The sequence below is a fragment of the Mytilus edulis genome, chromosome 8 (genome assembly GCF_963676685.1).
Source record: "Mytilus edulis chromosome 8, xbMytEdul2.2, whole genome shotgun sequence".
Classification (NCBI taxonomy): Eukaryota; Metazoa; Mollusca; class Bivalvia; order Mytilida; family Mytilidae; genus Mytilus; species Mytilus edulis.
The window spans coordinates 38,783,812-38,806,231 of record NC_092351.1 but is presented as its reverse complement, the minus strand read 5'-3'; the positions used below and the strand labels follow the sequence as shown (position 1 = coordinate 38,806,231).

General features: G+C 29.2%; 1 protein-coding gene across 9 annotated transcripts in view; it reads left to right on the top strand.

Annotated features, from left to right (window-relative positions):
• Positions 1-22,420, top strand: part of LOC139485498 (serine-rich adhesin for platelets-like) — a 50,261-nt gene that overhangs the window by 11,275 nt on the left and 16,566 nt on the right. For 5 of the 9 annotated variants that reach the window (XM_071270019.1, XM_071270016.1, XM_071270018.1 and 2 more), the window contains 2 exons: positions 2,457-2,575; positions 3,465-3,569. In XM_071270019.1, the coding sequence (XP_071126120.1) occupies positions 3,515-3,569 (55 nt within the window). In that variant the 5' untranslated portion in view covers positions 2,457-2,575; positions 3,465-3,514. Of the gene's footprint in view, positions 1-2,456; positions 2,576-3,464; positions 3,570-9,297; positions 9,395-19,666; positions 20,094-22,420 lie in introns of those variants that run through there. The other 4 variants (XM_071270020.1, XM_071270023.1, XM_071270025.1 and 1 more) reach the window with 3 other exon arrangements.

Below are 22,420 nucleotides of genomic sequence, written 5' to 3'. Positions count from 1 at the left end.
ATTGTAAATTTTGGTTTTAACCATAATAGCTTTATATTTCAAATTTTAATTTTTAACCGTTTGATGTTTTCAAACTTTTGAACCCATTGAGTGGAGGAAAAAAAATAGAAAACTTTTCAAAGTAGGCTAATTTATATTCATTAGAATCAGTTTCTTCTATTTGCTTATTGTAACAAAATCTGATAAAATCTAACAAGTGAACAGGGAATTGTTTGTTTTCTGAATTATTAGAAATAATATATACAATAATTCTTCCCTTGATATTGAATTAATGGCAAAAAAGCATTTCCTGAAGTACATTGTAAACATTTAAATTAGCCGATTAAACCTTATAATTTGAATTTGAGACAATTAAACTCATTTTTGATCTGATTTGAAGCCACATTGACCAGTAGTTAACACCTTTTAGCATACATGGCTGCAGGTAAACTGGCCAGGTGACCACAGGTCAGTTTTCATCTCATTACAAATCACATTAACTTCATCTACAAAATACAAGGTTACTATTTACAACTTGAGGTCAGGGTGGTGAGGTTGAGGGTCACGTCTAACAGGTTATAATTCTGTCAGCATATGTCCAGAATTTTTTTTATTTCAAATTGATATCTTTGAAAATGAGTTTTTTTACAGCTGTAATTTTAAGCTTTGATGGTTTCTCTTCTGACATGAATTGTAAAATGGGGACAACAACAATTATTTGGAAATTTATTATTAATGGGAAAAATTAAACTGGTCAATTCAAATAGCTGTGAAATCATGAATGGACAAAATTCATATTAACTAACTAGGTGTGAGATCCTTGACCAAAAGTGACCAGTGCTGACCAGCATCAGAAATGGGAGATTAAATGCAGTGAAGTTTAAAGCATGTCCATCTCTAGGAATTTTAGCAACAGATGGATTTAAAACCTTAAAAGAAATAATTTTTAATGTTTAAATAATTCACAATTAAATTTCTCGCCCCATTTCCTAAGGTCTCGGAACTTCCTATTAATAATAAATATTAATGAAAATGTTTATATGGACACCTTTAATTTTCAAAACCTCGGTCATTTGGCTCTGTGGTGAATTAAACTGAGCACTCCTAACAATATAGTAATCTGCATAAACATATTAGGATTAAAATGGTAGATAACTAAATGTCACCATTTATATGTACTTTAGTGGCAGATGGTACCAAATATTTCAATTTTTCCACTGCTGTCCGAAATTTCTTTTCAATTTTACAACCCATTAATCAGTATATTAGTATACCATTTTCCCATCCTCTGACCCCTGTGAAAGAAAAAAAAATTCCATCACTATTTTATGAAAAATAATTAATCATTGATATAATTTGAATTAAATCTTTAAAGATCTGAAATGTATAAACTTTCCCTAACCCGTACCATTGAAAAGCCGAAATTTCAGGTTTAGTTCACATGAGATAAAACATTTAGTCAAATTTAAAATCTGTCACTGTGTAAAAATGATAACTATTAAAATATGAATTATACTTATTCCAGCATTTTTGCAGAAGTATTGTCAAAGACAAGCTTGATTTGAAATTGATTTAGAAACTAACTGAGTAGAAATGCATCTCTGTGTGTTCATTGTATTAATATTTGAACATGCTTGCAAAAGATTAATTTTTGTCCACTGCCTTGCAAAATGATATTGAAATTATTAATTCAATATTTGCTCAGTGTTTAACATAGATGATTAAAAATTTGCTTGGTTGAATTACTATTCTATAAAGTTTAGTGCATTCAAACTTTGATTCCCATTCAATTAATTGATAACCTTGAGGGAAATGAATATGGTCACTTTCTGTCTGCATTGCAATTATTTCACAAATTTTGTACTTCAAAATTTTCAATATTTTGAAATAGACATATGTACATTTTACTTGCATTTTGAAGAGTATAAGTATTTGGACATACATGTACCATCAGATTTATCACTTTTAAAAAAAGTATACTCTTATTTAACTACAATATAAGTCCACATGTATTCAAAGTTACAGAATTTTCATTGACACAATTTGAATTGGTGTCATTTCCTTACCTGATTTGTTTGGTTCAATTTCAACTAAAAATACTATCCAGTAGATTGCCAAGTAGAAAACTATTTATCAGGAACAAGGGAGACAAATGCTGATCTGGTTTAACTTCTTATTTTCTACAAGAACTATAATCTACAAGTTGTCACATGCTCCCTGAAAGCCTTGCATTTTAATTTGTTTCAAAACTGATGAGAGAGTTTGATCAGTCAAAGAGGAGATGAATTTTACAGATTTTCATCCAGAAACCTGGTGACCTCCATCAATTAAAACTGACCACCACAATAAAGAGCTGAAAGTGGCGTTAAACAACAACAATTAATCTATTTCATCACAGATTTTCAGGTTCTATTGTTTTCCAGTTTTATGAATTTTTCAGCAATAGTCAATACTTCTCTTTTTTTCGTCTGTTTCAGGAACACAGCTATTGTCATTTCATTTGAACTGAGAAAGTAACATTTTGAGGATATTTTCGACAGAGAAGGATTCAAGTATATACCATATGCTTCAAGTTAAGCATTTGATAAGAAAATATGTATGTAAAAAATCCAACTAAATATAACTTTTTTTTAAATGCATATACAAAAAACACCAATTCAACTTTTAGCTACTGATATTTGATTGTTCATGTACCAGAACTCAATCCATGTGATTTACTAAATAATAATAAAAAAACAACATAAAAATGGAAGTTGTGGTATGATTGCCAATGAGACAACTCTCCACAAGAGACCAAATGACACAGAAATTAACAACTATAGGTCACTGTTCAGCCTTCAACAATAAGTAAAGCCACAACACATAGTCAGCTTTAAAGGCCATGAAAACAATGCAAACGAGAAAACTAGCACATACAGAATGAAGCAGGGAAATATGTATGTCAAACTAAAACCTATGAATACAACAAATTGGAAAATAAGTTGCAATAAACATGGTATGAAGATGCTCCTTAAAAAAAATACCAAACAGACAGATATTTATCAAATGTGGCAATTTCTCAATTCCTCAGGAGCATATCAAGTAACAACTGTAGGTAACTAGTGTGTTTAAGGAGATGATTTTATTAACACCAGGATTATACAAGTTCAAGGTCTACATTAAAAAAAAACTGAAACAAATAATGTACTGGAGTAACAATCATACATATTTTAAGCTCACCTGACCCAAGGATCAAGTGAGCTATGCTTATCACTCTCTTAAACGTCTTCATTTATCTTGAATATTTTGTAAAAATAAATGTCTTAAAAGGAAGGAGTCAATGATTTCTTAATTTCAAGACTTTTTTAGTTGAATAAGCATTATGAACAATGTACATTTTATTATATTTTCAAGACAGAAAAACAATCTATTTTAGGCAAATTGATTTTATATCATCATTTACTGATTTATCCTGTATTGATTTCTCTTCATTGGTCTTATTGAAGTTGAATTTAGAGATCTCCACCATAAAGTTTGTTTACAAAGATCAGAGAAGATGGTGATGGAATCACCACAAGACACAGTAGAGATTGGTGACTATGGTGACACAGGTATAAAGCATCTTATTTTAGATTTGTTTAATTTGGTGGATTAAGAAAAACAGGATTTTCTCTGATATTTGATTTTTTGATTTGCAAAATGTTTGTAAAACTAATATATAGTAATTTATTCTTCTTTAATATTTGTGGTTTTCCATTACCCACAAAAGCAATGAAAATTTGTGCCCCACGAATAGTATTCTATCTACAGTTTAGCCAAGAAGTTGTTTATTTATATTATTAAGTTAGGTGTAAAAGGCAGTTTTTTTTGGCTATGCTTATAGGGCTTAGAAACAGAACATGCCTGACAAGTCTTTGAAGTGTTTTTAACAAAGGTGTTCATTTGTTATTAGTTCCAAGTTAATGTTTTGCTGTTAAAAGTTTTGGAGAATAAATTGTTGTATTGGAGAAATGTTCGATAAACCCTGGAATTTAACATATCTTTAAAAAGATTAAATTTACAAAAATGGTATCCTTCTATTCCCTCCCCCTCCTTGGATCCTGCACTTTCTTATTTTCACTACTTGGCCCTTAGAAATTTGTGATACTGAAGCTTTATTCCCTTTCATCTACTATCTTTTCATCCATTTATCAAATCAATATTTGCTAAGACAATGAAATGGTTATCAACTATTTGACTAAATATTTGTAAAACACTGTCACATGTTAAGGGGTCAATTGTAAATGTGTTATAATCAGATGTTCCAAGGTGTTGGTATCTTTACTGAAGTTCGGATTTAAATCCTGATGCAATTTGATGAAATCAGAATAATTTCTTTGAACTTGACTGTCATAAGTTTGATTATCATTGATAAGACGCCAAAAACATATTCATTGTTGTGAGAAATTTGTAATAAATTGTTTTAAAATACAAATGGAAGATTTTAATGATTTGCATCAATGATACAATATATTTTATTTGAAAATTTATAAAATCTCTCGCTTTGTGTCAAAAATCAGTTATGGCATCTGTATTTTGAAAGATAATGAAAAATTGTAAAGATCAGAAGAGGAATTAAATTACCAATGTTACAATGTAGTTTAAGATTTTGAATTCTTCTTCCACATGGTTAATGAACTTTGTTAATTTTCACACCTAAGATTTAAATTTTTAAAATCAACCTAATTTAGAATGATTTGCATTAGTGATCTTCTGGTTTCAATTTCAGAATTCAAAATTTATGTTCCGCCCAATTTTTTATACAACATACATAATTGTGGAATATATTTGCAAAAATTCTATTTTTTCATTTTCTGAAATAGTAAGATTTCCATTTTGTAAAATTACTTTTTGATTTCGCATGGATAGTGCAATTGAAAACTCGCCTTCAAGCATCAAACACTTGGGAACTTTATCATGGAACCTGCTTTGATGTTCTATTTTCATAAGGTTCTATTGGGATCTCCTCATTAGTAAAGTCTGTACTGGGTTTAAATGATCCAACTCATTAGAATTCTGAAAGAAGTGATAAATGTCCTTTGATGGACCATTTGATGTGAAATGTATTTATAATTGACCTCAAGTTCTCTTGAATTAGAATCATTGAAATACAACAAAACGGCTGACATTTTTTTTTATGCTAAATAAAACAAAAATATGTTTTATAATTCTGTAAAATTACTTTTAAATATTGGAGGGTTAGTGTGAGTGAAAACTAATGCACAGTCAAGACTTATGCAGGAAATTTGTCAGGGACCCTGTTTTACATGCTATTTGCATTATATTCTTTGGGGATCTGGATTGCTCCTCATGAGTAAATTCTGCAATGATTTTGAATAATTTGGCTCATTAGAATTTAAAAGGAGTGATAAATGTTCTTTTGATGGATCTTTTGGTGAGAAATGTAGTTATAATTGACCTCAAGTTTTACTCTCAATTAGAATATTTTCAAATCAACTTTTTACAATATTTTTAGTTATATTGACTATAAAAATAAACAAAAAATAAAACAATGATCTAGCTTAGAATAAGACTTAATGGATCTGATAATTTTGTTTCTTTTAAAACTGTTAATGGTTATCATAGTACACATTTTTTGTTGGTAAACAGACAGAAAGTCACAGGACATAAAGTCACAATTATTTGAATATGTAAGAGAAATATCTCGAAATATTTACTTTTTAATACATATATTCATATTAAAGTTTAGGAAATGTGTCATCATACTTGAAAAATGAAGATTTGTTTAATTTTAATCGTGCAAAAGAAAGATTTCTTGGCACCACAAAGCCATTTAAGTGCCAAGCCACTTTAACATTTTGATTTTTTAACATTGTTTAATCGTCTTTGATATTTTTTTGATAAATTTTGTTTACAAAGTTGGTTTATATACAATAGTTCAAGAAAAATACAAAAAAAAATTTGTAGAAATAATCATTTTTTATTTAGTTTCAAAGAAAATAATCAGAAAAAATGAATTGTGACTTTTTGTCCTGTGACTTTTTGTCCTGTGACTTTTTGTCCGTGACTTTTTGTCCTGTGACTTTCTGTCCTACATTCTTTTTGTTTAGGGGACAGCTGAAGCACGCCTCCTGGTGGGGAATTTCTTGCTGTGTTGCAGACCCATTGGTGGCCTTCAGCTTTTTTCTGCTCTTTGGATGGGTTGTTGTCTTTTTTTCCCATATTCATTCTCAATTTTATTTTATACCAAAGGGGGTGTCAACGAACCTCTAGCTGTTCTCCATAACATTTATAGTATGCTAATAATGCTACTTATTCAGACCTTTAAATTGTAATTAGACCAGGAAAAATATTGTTCCTGTGGATGTGTGAAAGAAATTTACAGAATTATTCATACATTTGTGATTCCAGTTCATATTACACTAAAGCCAATTACGTGTACTCTAAATCAATAGTATTAGCTATCTTTGAATTATAACATAAAAAAGGTAACATTCAAGGGCAGCTGTGGAAATATGTTGTAAAATCTTCCAAATATTCTATTTCTAATGTCAATATCTTCATATTGATTGCGTTTAAAATATTGGCTGCATTTTAGAAGAACAATCAAAAGTTCTCTCTTCAAAAATAGAACAAATAAAAGACAGCTAGTTTGATGTAACAGATGCTGTTCAGTCTATAAAGGTACTAATTACTGTTCATCATATGACAGTTTTAGACCTCAAATATTATCCTTAAGAGACTAGTATAATAGTTAATACAATGTTGGATAATTAGCTGTGTACAAAGAACAGATTGAAGATGAATATCAGTTGCTATTTTAGTGTTCAATTGATAAAATCAGTGTTGCTGATATCTAAATATAGATTAAAGATCAGGGTGATTATTCAATTTATTATGAAATTCTTAAATAAAATAAACTTAAGATACAAAGAGTAGGAACTTTTTTTGAGTAAATAAAACAATAAAATAACTGGAATATTATATGATGGTTAAATAAGTAGACATGTTTGTGTTATTAAAGTTGTTACTATTTTAGTGTATTTATAAGAGCAAATAAATAAGTTAGAATGACTTTTAGCATAATTGAGGTCAACTATTGCAGTTATAATTTGGTGAATTTTATATTGACATGGTATTTTTATGGGTTTTATGTTGGATACATGGATAAGGGTACTCTATGTGTGAAATATCAAAAAGAAAAACAGAATGAAAATAGCTGGAATATCAATGATGGCTAAATAAGTTGGGATGACATTTTTGGGGTGTTGCATGCATGGACATGGGAACTCTATATGAAAAAATAATAAAATAGATGAGAATAAAAATAGCTGGAATATTCATGATGGCTTAAAAAGTTAGAATGACATATTTGTGATGTTGCATACATGGAAAGGGGAACTCTATGTGTGTGAAATATTGATTAAAAAAAGAACATAATGTAATAACTGAGATATCAATGATGGCTTTATAAGTTAGACTGACATTTTTGTGATGTTGCAGTTTTGACATAGTACATACACATGTAATGTCCAATACTGATCAATGTATTTCTATTGGTTTAAGATGATCTCTTTTGATGTTTCATTTTAGATGAAGGTTTGAATTACCTTCCACTGTGGGAAAGAAGTTTATAAAGTCTTGAAACAAATGTCCAGAATATCAGTGTTGTCAGGTTTAGTAGGAGTCAATTAAATTGTATTTTATATAGTTTGTTTGATATCTTTTGATCTGTGTTACAAGCTGCCTTGTCTGGTCAGGTATAATTAGTAAGCAGGAGATGCTCAGTTTAAATGTTAAAGATGAAATAAAATATCATTTCAGAAAGAAAGAAAAAAAAGATCCTTCAGTTTATTTTAATTTAAGACGGTATCATTCCCTTCATCTCTAAGCTACAAATTATGTGCACAAACTCATCAGATCATTTAAGAAAACTTTTGACGAACTATTTTATATAAAATTGCAAGGGGTGTTGGGAGGCAATTTGTTGTAATCAAATTGAAAATAATTCTACTTTTGATAAAGATATTGACCAAGTTTATGAAGTGTGCTGAAGTTGTTTAGTTAGTATATATGGGGCATAATTAAACAGAAATTTTCTCAAACAGGTGGTTGTTAGATTTTTATACAGGGTGGCTGTTTACTACCTGTTGTGCTTTTTGTGGAAGTAGTAATAGAAAAAATGAATTAGTTTATAAAGTGTGTTCATGTTGTTTTTCTGTTGTTTTTTTTTTCTTCTCTAAAATTACAGAGAGAATTATCTCTGACAGGTAGTTGTTTAATTTTCATACATTGGTACCTGTTTAATACCTGCCGTGTCAATTGTGAATGAAAATTATTGTGATAAACATTTATAAATTTGCATAATTTTATCACAGCTAGAAGAAGTTTTCAAAGGACCAAAACAATATTTTCAAATGATTTGTTGGCACTTTCTAAAAATTTTGAGTGTTTTCATCTTTGAATGGTTCTGATGTGATAATTGTACTTTTACAAAGGGAGATAATTGCTTTGATTATAACAAGTCTCTTCCCTGCTTTACAACCTGTGGTCACCAAATTATGTTTTTCCTAAATGAAACTTATGTAACTCTCAAGTCTAAGTAATAAGTGCAATCATGAGAAAATTTGAGACATTTTCTACCTTTCTGAAATGAAAAATCTGATTTTCAATTTTTACCTGTTGACTATTGTTAGTATGGGTACTATTATAAACTATAAGTCATTACTCATTCTGAACTAGAAGGGAAACCTTGAAATCATAAGAAAATTACTTTAATAAAAACTTTGTACTTTTATTATTTAATTTTCAATTTTTCATAAAACTAAAAATGTATTGACAAAATTTTTAATTTCTTAACTACTGTATGGAATATTGCATTAAAATGCCCTTTGGACAACACAGGATTAAGCCACATATCATGGACAATAGGTTTTATGACTTGGACAATGCTTGTTACAACTTTTTAATCCCACTGGAACCAGATTTGAGAATTTTATGTTCCAAATTGACATTTTGATGTGTTTTCAAATTAAAATGTTAAATTTTACATTGTAGTTTGGAAATAAAATTTTAATTTTTCTCCAAAGGAACATTATTGTTCCAACATGGCATTTTCATGGTTTTACACATGTTTTTATGGTGTACCATTTATCTTTAGATTTTACAAGATAATTTTGAGAAACAATAGAATTGAAAGTATGACATTTTCATGTGCAGTAGCCTGTCTCTTTATGGTAATTAAACAACAATGCAATTTACAATAGATGATAATGATAATTGCTGGGGATGACATTTTCATGTGATTAAACTTCCCTAATACATGAATATAAATTATGCAAAAAATAAATGGTGTAATCTTCTCAACAGTGCTGTACGTTGCTTGATCACAATATCACTATGGTTTATGAATTGGATAGATATTTCAACAGTCAAGGTAATTTTGTCAATCTGTTTTACTTATTTGGATTTTTATGCCCCACCTACGATAGTAGAGGGGCATTATGTTTTCTGGTCTGTGCGTCCGTCCGTCCGTCTGTCCCGCTTCAGGATAAAGTTTTTGGTCGAGGTAGTTTTTGATGAAGTTGAAGTCCAATCGACTTCAAACTTGGTACACATGTTCCCTATGATATGATCTTTCTAATTTTAATGCCAAATTAGAGATTTTACCCCAATTTCACGGTCCACTGAACATAGAAAATGATAGTGCGAGTGGGGCATTCGTGTACTGAGGACACATTCTTGTTGTTTTCAACTTCTATCCTGCTCAGACATGGATCCTAGATTTTGACAAAGGAGGGGGGATAGGACCTTTATCGGGACTTCGGGATCGGGCGTTTTTAAGCTCGGGATTTCGGGATTGACCCTTTCGGGATCCGGGAATCATTTGTTTCGGATTTCGGGACGTCGGGATTTACTTTATTTAAATTCGGGACCTCGGGATTTCATTTTTTTAAGTCCGGGATTTCGGGATCAGGACCCCTCCTATCCCCCCTCACAAAGGGGCTCCAAACTATGGAACATTGAGAATAGAACATGCCTAAAAGTCTAAACCATAACCTTATGCATAGACATTTGTAGTTCCATATGGGTGGGGGGGGGTTAAAAAAATAAATTCAAAGTTTGATATGAAGTTTGAAATGAATCTTAAATATTTACGGTCCAAACTTATAATAAATACTTTGGGGTCTGAAAAAAAATTTGCCTGTGTATACTTGTAAAAGATTTCACATTGGCATGACTGTTTATTGAGAATCCAGTTCTTAAGCAAAATCAGTGTAATTTTGAAGGCTTAAATACCTTGACAACCATTGTAAAGTATGATATGACATTTTTTTACAATGTCTTAACATGTAAATATAGATATAAATATAAAAAAAATATCGTTTCAGCAACTGACTGTGTTTAATGTTGGCATTCACTGTCAAAGTTCTAAACCGTCTTTTTTCCTCTTATTCTTTTTGGTAAACGGACAGAAAGTCACAGGACAAAAAGTCACAGGACATAAAGTCACAAATTTGATAGGACAAAAAGTCACAGGACAAAAAGTCACAAATAGTTTGTTGACAATTATTTGAATATATAAGAGAAATATCTTGAAATATTTACTTTTTAATACATATATTCATATTAAAGTGTAGGAAATGTGTCATTATACTTGAAAAATGAAGATTTATTTAATTTTAATCATGCAAAGGGTATATTTCTTGACACCATGAAGCCATTTAAGTGAAAAGCCACATTGACATTTTGTTTTTTTAACAATTATTTGATCATCTTTGATATTTTTTGGATAAATTTTGTTTACAATGTTGGTTTATATACAATAGTTCAAGAAAAATACATAAATATTTTTGTAGAAATAAGTGTTTTTTATTCAAAGAAAATATTCAGAAAAAAATGAATTGTGACTTTTTGTCCTGTGACTTTTTGTCCGTGACTTTTTGTCTGTGACTTTTTGTCCTGTGACTTTCTGTCCTACATTCTTTTTTTTGTAGGGGGATGGGGGACCTTCAAATTTGGTGAATATTACTACAAAAGAAGACAATTTGTGCTTTAATTTCTTATCTTCCAAAACGAAAAAAAATGTGCATGTTTATGTAAAACTCATTGTACATTAAAAAATAATTCAACACATCCATGGGTTAGATTGATATTTAAAAAACCATGTTGATTGTTTGAAACTAGTCAGAAAAAATATTAAAATTCCATCTGGTTGACTCCCACCTTTGTTTTTCTTCTATACTAATTTGATACCACATAGATATTTACAAATGAACCATAAATGAAATATGACTAGACTATTTACAGTTATAATTTGAGTTGTCCTGTCTGTCATAGCACTGTCTTTGTTCTTACTTGTCACTGTCAGGTCATATTAGATTACACATGACTTTGCATTCTAATGATGCACCTGACTATAGCCTTCATCTGCTTTTTTGTGCCGTTCTAAACATTTTAAAATGCTTCTTCTTTCTGCTAAGGTTAAGGTTGAGAATATGTGATTAATATGGACATAAAATCTTGTGCTTGCATTTCCTTACTTTTTCAAGGACCTTTAATTTGAACGTTATGCATTATAATTACATGTTCAAGTGTTTTAGACTTGACAAATGAAATGTGAAAAATAAAATAAAGTTTTTTTAACTAAAAATGCATATAGAGTTCAGTACCAAAATGGCTGTTAAATAATTGTTCTACAAAGTTAATCAATCATAGTTTAATGTTACAAGGGGCAGATGCTAAAAAAATATGACATCTCTCATGTTGTTTCGGTCATGATTTCATTATTTTTCAATGTTACTTCTTCATAATTTAAAGGAATCAGTATAGTTTTTGTAATGAAAATTTGATATGTTAAAAAAGATACTCCAGTTTCAGTGCTGGTTTCTCAATTAACTATACTTGCCTTTTTAGTCTGTATCATAAGACAAAAGATCAGCAAATTTAAACTTGTTTCCATATTTGACACTTTTCTTCTTTTTTTTTTATCTGATTAAAAATCAACAATCTGCATTTCATATCAGAAGTTTTCTATTGAGAGTTTTCAAACTGTCCAACAGTATTATTTTGCCTGTGTGACATTCAAAAATCATAAAGACATTTGTCATACAATTCAGAAATAAAAAGGTTCATTAAATTTTAAAATTTTCACCAGACTTCGAGTGGTTTCAAAAATGGTATGATTCAAACTCTGACAGATTTTTGTTTTCTTAAAAAGCAATAAAATTTATTTCATAATGGAAGTTTAAGTTGAAAATTTCAAAAAGGAGAATTTGATATCTGTATAAGAAACAACAGATGGCTTTTCAGGTATAAAAATAACTTGAAGGGGTCAGGTTGACGAACAGGTTAATTTACCTGGCCAGGTAATTCTTTGAAGATGCTATCAAAGTGTAATAAAATTAAATTCAGATCAAAGTTTTACTACCATGTAATCATACATGTAATACCTGAACAATTTTATTACCTCTGAATCTTAAACTCAGGTTTAAGGTTAAGGTAGTTTTATGGCCCCCCTCCTGAATACCAGAGTTTAGGGGACATTAAAATATCACACCTTTAAATTGCAGGTAATAATTTGCCCCTTTGTATAGAAGCAATTAGGTCTTTGATGTCTTTAAGTTTTATGACATTGCCATTAGGGGATATTTGAGTTTATTACATTCTTTAAAGAGTTATTGCCACTTGTTTTAACTTTGTTTTGTTTATTGAGATCAAGAAAAAGTAACTATGATGTAATTTTGAAACTGAAAAAGTCATTAACTTTGGATGTGTTCATTAAAATTTCTTGGTTGGAGGATATCCTTTGATAAACTTTTTGAGTATTCCCTTTTTTTTCAAAAAAAAGAAAAGTCAACATGGAATGTTTTCATTAGGTCCATATGAAAATAGTCAAAACATGTAAGCCTAGAATCTATCAATTTAAAAATAAGGAGATGTGGTTTGATTATCAATCAAAGACCATTGGATGATGATGTAAGGTGTCACTTATTTGCTTTTCTTCATTAGTCTTTGGTCTTAGCTAACAGACTAGTTACCAATTGCTTTTTTCCAATTTTGTCAGCATAATCAGTTTAAGATAGTGGATTCATTTATTCCATTCACTAAACTTAAGGTTAGACCACAAGAAAGTTATTGCATATCAAGAGTTATTTATTACCATTGAAACAAATAGGAACACTTTTCTTTCCAAATTGTCCATATACATTATGAGCTTTCTAAACTTTGACATATATGATGTATTCATTAAAAGACAATCTTTCCTGGTTTGAATTGCTAGATTGGTAAAAAAAGACGTTTCAAAGTTCTTCAAAAAGTGCATTAGATGAGAGACATGTGACACATACAAAAGATGACATTTTTGAAAAATAAATTATAGTTAGAATTCATAGAATTATAAGATGCATATAGTCAATTTTGATTGATTGATAAATGATTTTGCTCATAAATTTTCAAGCTATATTCATTTTTTTTAATTTTAACTTTAAAATCTTGTTTTCTGTTAGTCTGTGTAGATTTTAAAACTTTTTATCAAATTTATCATTTAATTACAATTAACTCCTGTAAATTAAGTGTCTAACCTAGAGGCAGAAGAACAATGTTCCACTATATTCGAAGAGCAGAACTTGTTCTTCCACAGTATTCTGGCTTTGATGTTTTTTTCACAGGTTAGAATTTACAAAAGGTGTAAAGAATAGCAACTCTACAATCTTGTTTTCATACTCTCTTTGATGTTCGTCTTCAGGTGAATGTGTTAACAAGGAGATTAAGAGAATTAACAATACACATTTATGTTAAGTTCATTCTTTTTGTATTTTTTACTAGCCTGTTTTCTTTTTTTTTCTGTTCTAAATTATCAAGTATAGATCTTTATTTGGAATTTTAAAACCAATTTTAATTCAATATGAAATACAGTTCTTTGCCTATTATTTTTTTTACTTATTCCTTCTTTTTTTTGTAAAAGGGCTATTTTCTCATTTGGGTTAAAATGTTATTTTTTTTCGCTTATGAATTTATAGGTGAAACTAGCAAAGAGGACTTGCCTTTCAATTTATAAATATAATGAAAAAGTATGTTATCATGTAAATGTTAGAATATAAATATATATCTGTCATCTACAATTGCCGAACTTTTTCTTCCTCTCAGCATCAGTGTTAGATCAGAAATTTAAAAAAAAATCTTGGATGCTTATATTTTAATATAATGATTAATTTATTATACCAAATATATATGAATAGCCAACAAATATTTAAAAATACAGAAACAAGATTTTTTTAAGATTATTTTTTTTATAAAAAGTGAAGAATAAAGAGAAATGATTATGATAAAGAGATCACTAATTATGAAAGTGTGATTTTAACAATTTCCTGGATTAGGATTTGAGAAGTTCCTGTCTAGGCTTAGCTTGTGGACCCATACCTGTCTTCACAGGTGGTATTCTTCACCCTCTTCTTTGATCTTTTACACCTGTAATTAAAACTCATTAATGTATTCAGAAGTGTGCCTGGTGTCTGTTCACAGTTTATACAGCAATAAGGAGAAGTGTGCCAGTCATAAAAAGACAGTCTAGTCGTGGCTTCTTATATGTTGAAAAAACATGGCTTCATATCGAAAGTAAACTGTAAAATTTCCATGATGAGTTATTGTTATAATAATAAAATATGTTACAAATGATAATTTGGTATTCTGATCATGGCTTCATAGACAAGTGAATTGTAAAAATAACAGTTGCGAGCTATTGTAAAAACAATATAACATGTTGCAAATGATGATCTGGCATTTGAATATTAATAGTGCTGAGTTTTTAATAAAAATGAGGAATTTGACATGTGGCTACAAAGTGTGACATTGTAAAGGCCTGTTTAGGCTTTTAGAAAAAAAATGTATTCCAAGATGCTGCTCATCCACTGAATCTTTTTATTTTGTTGGGTTGGGTGTGGGGCACCGGGATTGCAAATGATTATTTTTATTAGAAAGATCTGTCTTTACAGGGTAACTTGAAAAAAATGCTCTGTATGCTTGTTTTTAGTTCACATATAGTTTTGCCAATAGAAGTCTTTTTTTGTTCATTTTAGTTGCTATGGTCATCAAGTTTTCTTATTGCCTCCAATATCATCAAATATAAGCATCTACAACTGAATGCTAGTTTCCCACACTATTTCACTAGCTAGCTTCTGATATTTATACTATGCTAGTTCCTGATATTTATACTATGCTAGTTCCTGATTTATAATGAACTATTATGGGAAAGAATTTTGCTATTATTTTTTATTATTTATTATTTTAAGTGGATTGAAAAACGCATCATTATAGAAATGTATTTTTGTAAAGATAAGCTGATGATGAAAAATGCTGACCTTGGTCAAGACGTACAAATCTTTTCTCGTCTGTATGCTGACCTTGGTCAAGACATACAAATCTTTTCTCGTCCTTATGCAGACATTGATTCTGTAATACTTAAAACCTTCTAAATCTCTTATCTTATCATGTTTGCATGATTTAAGTTTGAATTTAGATGTATTCTTAATTTATGAATAGAAATTTCTAATGGAAACCAACCCACTAATTCAATTTGATTAAGTAAGTGAAGAAACCTATTAATTGAAGAAAACCTTAAATTATTTATCCAAGTGAAGATGATTTTGGGATATCAAAAAGGCTTTGAATGTCTTATTTTTCTTATTAAGTCTGAAAAAAAGGATTTAGATAGCTTGTACCATTGGCATCAGTATTTTCAGGTTGACTGCACCACCATTTATATTGTAAAAAGGCATATTATACAGGGGAAGTTCATCTGACTGACCATCTGAATATGAACAATAGACACATTTATTTTTTCTTATAAAAAGATAGAAAATTGTGATTGAAAACTTTGGCACCTTTAATGAATGAAAAAAATTGTTTTTGAAAATGGGGATGGCAGATGATAGGTGAAAATCAGAGCCTTTTGGGGGGAAAATCTGATACAAATAATATTGCTCTGGTTTCGAAGAAAGGAAGACTGCAGTCAGAGATGTTTTAACTAAGAATAGTGTAGCTTCTCAGGCAACTGTTTTGGCTATACACAATTCATGAATTTGGGCGGGGTAGGAGACAATATGCTGAATCTTGGATTTGTTTTATCATAGTCAGAAGAATTTCATCGTTTTTGTTAGAAACAGCAGAATTTATTTTAAAGAAGAATTAAAGATTTCAACAGAATTCTGCTGAAAAATTGGGGGTTTTGTTTTTTTATAAACACCAATACAGAACTCAATCAGAGGTTCAATAATTCTCAAGATTTTATTATAGGAAACTGTCTGATAAAACTTGGGTTTGAAATAAATAAGACTAGCAATTCAGTTTTAACAATCTGAAAATTTCCCCAAAAAATCCTTTGCTATCAGATTGTTAATGCAAACATAGATTTATCTGGATCGGGTATAATCTACTAACAAAAGTATAGGTAATCATGTTCAGATGATGAAAGTCATCCTTTGTAAATAGAAAGGATTTCATTTATTTCTTACACCTTGCAACAGGAAGAGCCAAAGGTGTAAGATAAATAAATATATTTATTTTCCTAATTAAGTGTGTTGAAATAAAATAAATAGGATATTTTTTGTATTAAGTTTTTTTAAGAGGATGTAAATATTGAATTAGTTGACAAATACATAATGTTGATTTTTTTCTTCCTGCATTAAGTTTGATATTCATTGAGCTGGTTGCTGCATGATGCTGGTCGTCTTTTTTTTTATGGTATTTGGGTCGCTGACTTTTTTATTTCTTCAATAGTTTGTTCCCATTTTGTTAAACCCCATAAAATTTTGACAAAGCTTAGGGATAGGACAGATAATATAGCAGATTTTCTGTTCTATCCATTTATAACACCCAGAGACACAATAGTTGCAGGGTTTCCATATAAAAACTATTGATAATGATTTGAAACCTTTTTTTTCTGATTGAAAATCTTTTAATAATCTGTAATGTTTGTACAAGTTGATAATTTCATGCTCTTTACTGTAAATAAAAAAAAATCGGTTTTTAATGCAAGAATTTTCCTTAGTTCTACGAGTTTTTGAAAAACAGGATTTTTATTAATGTGTTGGCACTATCTACTCTATGTGTATTACTATGATCATTGTTTTCACAACAATAATTGTGAAGCCAGGAAGATGGTCCTGGTCTAGTCAGGGCTTGTGCCTTCCTACCTGAGTATAGGTGTTTTTCTTTTGTTACCTTACCCTTTGATCTAACGGTGTCTTCCTCCTATTCCCACTTTTTAAAAATAATATTCCTTCTATTCCCACTTGCAAATAACAATAGATGTTTTGATAGATAATTTGTTTTTATAACAATCAGGGTTAATTAGAATTTCACCTAAGATTTCCCTGTATTTTTTTTTAAAGCATAACATATTTGGTACACTGTTTAGGTATAATACCTTGTTTATTTGTAATATGTTTCTTTTTTCATCAAATTGATACTTAAAAATAGAGAAAAATTATGATAAATAGATTGGAGTCAGATTTATTTTTAAATCTTTGAATTGTAACTTTAAAAAATTGTCTGCTTTACTAATAAATCATGATATAAATAATATTATAACCAAGTATAATCTTATATGTATATATATATCTTTATTCTCACAAACCAAATTACAGAAAGGTATAGAGATAATTATACATATTTCAATACAATTACATAAATAAATAATGTATGAAAGTAGATAGAGGCATTCACAATTGTTCACCCAGAAAAGTTCAATTTGTTATTGATCTCCTTAATAAGTTTACAAAGTTCGTTCAGTTCTGTACATTTTGGGGAATTCATGATCATTAAGTCATAAAACTTCAATGTGTTTGTTCTATTTCTATAATAATAATTGTAAAATGCAATACATTGTTTTCTACAATTATCGAAAGCTGAACAATTAAAAATGTAATGGTATTCATCACCAATGGCATCTGAATTACACAATACACATTTTCTGTTTTCTCTTTCTATGCTTTGCCATCTTCCAGTTTCTATTGGAGATTTCATGTTCAAAGTTCCATATTTAAGAAATAGGATATCTACCGGTCATCCAAAATAAATATTTCTCAAACTCCAAAGTAACTTTAAATAAATGATAATTTAATGCTTTTGGTGATTCCTGTTGGCTTAAGATGTGGAATAAAAGTATACTTTAAAATATAATTACTTGGACCAATTATCAAAGATATAAAATAATGGGTGAAAACTGTTAACTTTACTTCATTATTTATCTTGTTTAAAAAAAAACCAGAATTTAGTAAACAGATGCAAAAATAACTAATTACCTGTTCTAATAAAAAAAAAAACTGGTCAATTAACAGTTGATTAAAAAAATGTTTGTACAGTATAATCCTTTGTTTGCACAAGTTTTCCTTCTATTCCCACATGAAATTTTACCTTTTCTTACCAGATTTATAAAAAGTGGGAATAGAGGGAATGAACCGATCTAACACATACTTGTAATTAGCTTGATTGGTGTTTTTATTGCAATGAAAGAAGTGTGCCCATCATAAAATCATTATAGACTAACTGTAAAAGTCTGTCTGGACAAAGATTAGAAATAGATCCTTAATTTTGTAAAGCTACAATTATTTTTACTGTTTTTGTCTAATAAATTCATCATTGTCTTCCTTATAGGATTTATTTTAATGAGGTGTTAAGAATAGATAGAAAAAGTGTTAAATTTAAATAAAGACCAATCAACAGGACACCATCTCTAGTCTAGTCATAGCTTGCTATATGAAATGATATGAAATTGTATAATTTTAAAGTCCTTCGCATTTTGCAATCTTTGATGATTATTTCAGAGAATTGAAACAATTCTAATTAAGATGAGTTTTGATGCAGTTGTGACACCAATTTTTAATTTTCCCTAAACTTGAAAATGTTTGCTAAATCTGATAGTTAGGGAGGGGTTAACATAAGTTATATAGCAACATGCACATATAGTTTTCCTGTCCATATCATAAGTAAAAAAGACTTAAACCTAAGCATCATGCAATAAAACTATTTTTCACTTTTTGAAAGTGGGAAGAAAAAAAGATCTACAATCTTTCCAAGAAAATGTGAAGCAAAACAATAAAACTGAATTAACGAATGAAAAAAAGCATTCAACAACTTATTTTATTTGCTTTAAAAGACTACAATAAATCAGATGCTTATGAGGAAGAGTTTGATGATCACAGTCCAATCTGATATAAAAAAAAATGTATTGTTTGAGTTTACCCTGTGAAAAAGTTTTATTTCTTTTTTTGTACTATCTGCATGTTGGACAAATATTTACCATTTTTACGAATTTCAATTTAAATTGTATAGTTTTCATTCAATTACTAATAATAAAATTTGAAAATATATGACACTCTTTGTTTTGCTATTAAATATTAATTATGGTATAGAATAAATTCTTACAAAAATTATTTTTTTTTAAATATCATATTCAATTGTTTCAATTTCATTATAAAGATTACAGGTAAAAAAGCATGTGATTACTTGAACAGGTAAAAATCAAAGATAAAATTAATCTGTCAATCAAAATTTAACTGACCAATCAGAGAACAGAATTTATTTTTTCTGCTAAATTCAAACTTGAATGTCATGGATGAGCAATTTTAAGCACACTTCATTGTTTACATTTTTACACCTTGATGCATTTTGATGTCACATGACCTGTGAGAACAAAAGAACCCAGATTACAGTGTTTGTATATCATTTTAGCCCTGAGCTGAAACCAGCAAGCTAGAGTATATTTTGTGTAGTGAAAGTTGACTGTAATCAAAACAAGTTTTTAGTATTTGACTTTTCTATGGTCAGTTTCTAAACCTGACCCAAGCTGTGGTTTTATATATAAGGACAGTTTTCTAAACAAGGATGTAGTTTGACTTTAGCATCCTTAACGTGAACACCTTATCTTATAATATTATAACTTCAAAGAATTGACTGGTGAATTAATCCATAAGGACCTTATATCATACAAGGACATATTATACTAGAAAACAAGGACATTAGTGTTTTGTGAACTTTGAAAAAAAACATTAGCAACTGTTTGTGGTGTCAAAGGTTATCCGGCCTTATGCAGTTCAAGATATGCAACTTGTCTACTATGCATCAAACTATAGCTTGTAAGTTTTATTTTATTTATTTTATTTATTTTATTCATTTATTAATTGAATGTTTTATACTTATTCAATTTTAGCTTTTATTATTGCATTTATTTATTAATAATGATTTATATCCATATAGATCCAACATGAAAATCTTTTGAAAAAAAATAAAAAATAAAAATTATTTATTATAATATAACTCTTCAATCAATTTGAAAATTAATTTTTTATTAGATATTGTGAGAGTATTTTCAATCAAGTACATTGTATACCCTTATACATCAGTGGTATAAAAAATGTCAAGAAAGTTTGATAAATTGTCTGTTATTTTTCACAATTCAATTCAAATTAAATTCAAATAAAACTGTCATGTCAGTAACAGTATTCCAATTTGATATATCAATCTAAACAGTAGTAAATAAAGTTTGATGGATCAGATTTATGTAATGGGTGACAATTTTAATGGGTTAAAAACTTATCTCTTATGTAATCAGTAGTTCTGTCATAGCACAATATTAGAAAACTAAATTTTGAATTTTCCTGGGGGTTCTCATAAGTTACATGCACATGGACATATTTATGATACCTTATACACTTTTTACCAAAAAGATATGTCTCAAGACCTCATAAACCAAAATCTGAAGCTTTGGAGCCTCAGGTTTTGTTGATTAACATTTTTTTGCTGCTCTTCAAGTTTTCTATGCATCATTTGAAATAAGTTCGTTTAAGAAGTGGTTTGAGTTAAAAAGACGTTAAAATTAATATGAGACTTGTGGTCAAGTAATTTTAGTATTTTTGCCAATAAAAAACTGACAATGAACTTTTTATTATTTCCAGGTGAATGGGGTTGTGTTTCTGTTTCAAAAATTAGCTTGAAATGAAAGAGAAAATAACAAGACATTCACTTTATTGAAATAAATTCACAATAGAATAGCCACCCCTTTAAATTTAATATCCCAGAAAGTGAAACATTAGCCAAATCAACCTTGAAAACCATGTCATTACTTTAAAACATTTTGATGGACGACTGTCATAACTCCTCAAAATTTACCTTTTTCAACATCAGAAGTTTCAATACACCTTTCAACAGGTAAAAAATTAAGTGCAGGTAATTGATCAAAGGTCAGATAATTAGATTAAGAGGTGAAAATAGTGTTTTGGTCTTAGAAGCATTTGACATGTTGAGTGACACATGCTTGGTGACAAAATTTGTCACTTTGAGAAAAACTGTTGAAATGAGAGCACACTTTTTAAGTGTGAAAAATCTTTAATGAGGGATATTTTTATTTTGAGAGAAAGTTTTAAAGGAATGTATCTTGATATTGGTATGTAAGATACAATTAAGTTTATATCCCCCCTTTTTTCTTGATTTTTGTAGGCAACAGAAAATTTAAAATTTGAAAAACAAGGAAATGGAATTTGTTTGACAACAACATTATCTATTGAATAATGTCTCCTTTTATTAACTAATTAATTGCATGCTCAAATCTGTTATGTAGACCATAAAACAGTAGGCCATCTTTCAGAAATTCAAAAATGATACAGATACCAATTAATGACATCTGGTTTCAGCAACTGTTTCCCTGTTCACATATCAATACTAATTAATTAAAGGGAAAGAACACATCAAAAGTTAACAGTCCATGGTTTAATTCTCATATTAATGTCAGGTTGTAAAATCTCAAAATAACTGTTCCCATGCTAATTTACATGATGAGGGTGTGAAAATAAATCTGAAACAAAATGGTTCTATCAGTTAGCAATGTTTGTATACACAGCATGGTTTGGGAAAACTTAAAACAGTAGTGATATGTTATCATTAGATTAGTGTTACTACATGGCATGCTGTACCCAGCGTGATGCTTGTTTCATGGTTGATGTCACTAGGCACGGGGTGGGGGTCATCATTGAAATTGAATATTTTTCATCAATGCTGAATAAATAATGAATTAATTTACCCTTTGCAATTATTTACATATTTGCCAAAAACACTTCCAAATGTACAATTCAAGACTAGATTTTAAAAGTTTTTTGACTTGTAAATAAGCTTACAGTCTTTCAATGGCCTACTCACAACTGCTTAAATATTTAACAATAAACTGACCCTCTACATTTGTTTACATACTAATTGAAGTTACTTTGCTTAACACTTGTACATTCCCATAATGTAGCAGAATTGTTTGAAAGACCATACTTAAAAGTCCGTAAAATAAACATGAAAACAAAAACATTTTTCATGTTTAAATGAAATAGAGTAGATAGTCAGAGTTCATCATTTCCTGTTTAGAATTTTGAGTATCAAAGTAAATTTTTGCTTAAGAATTAAAATTGACTTTAGGGAAACG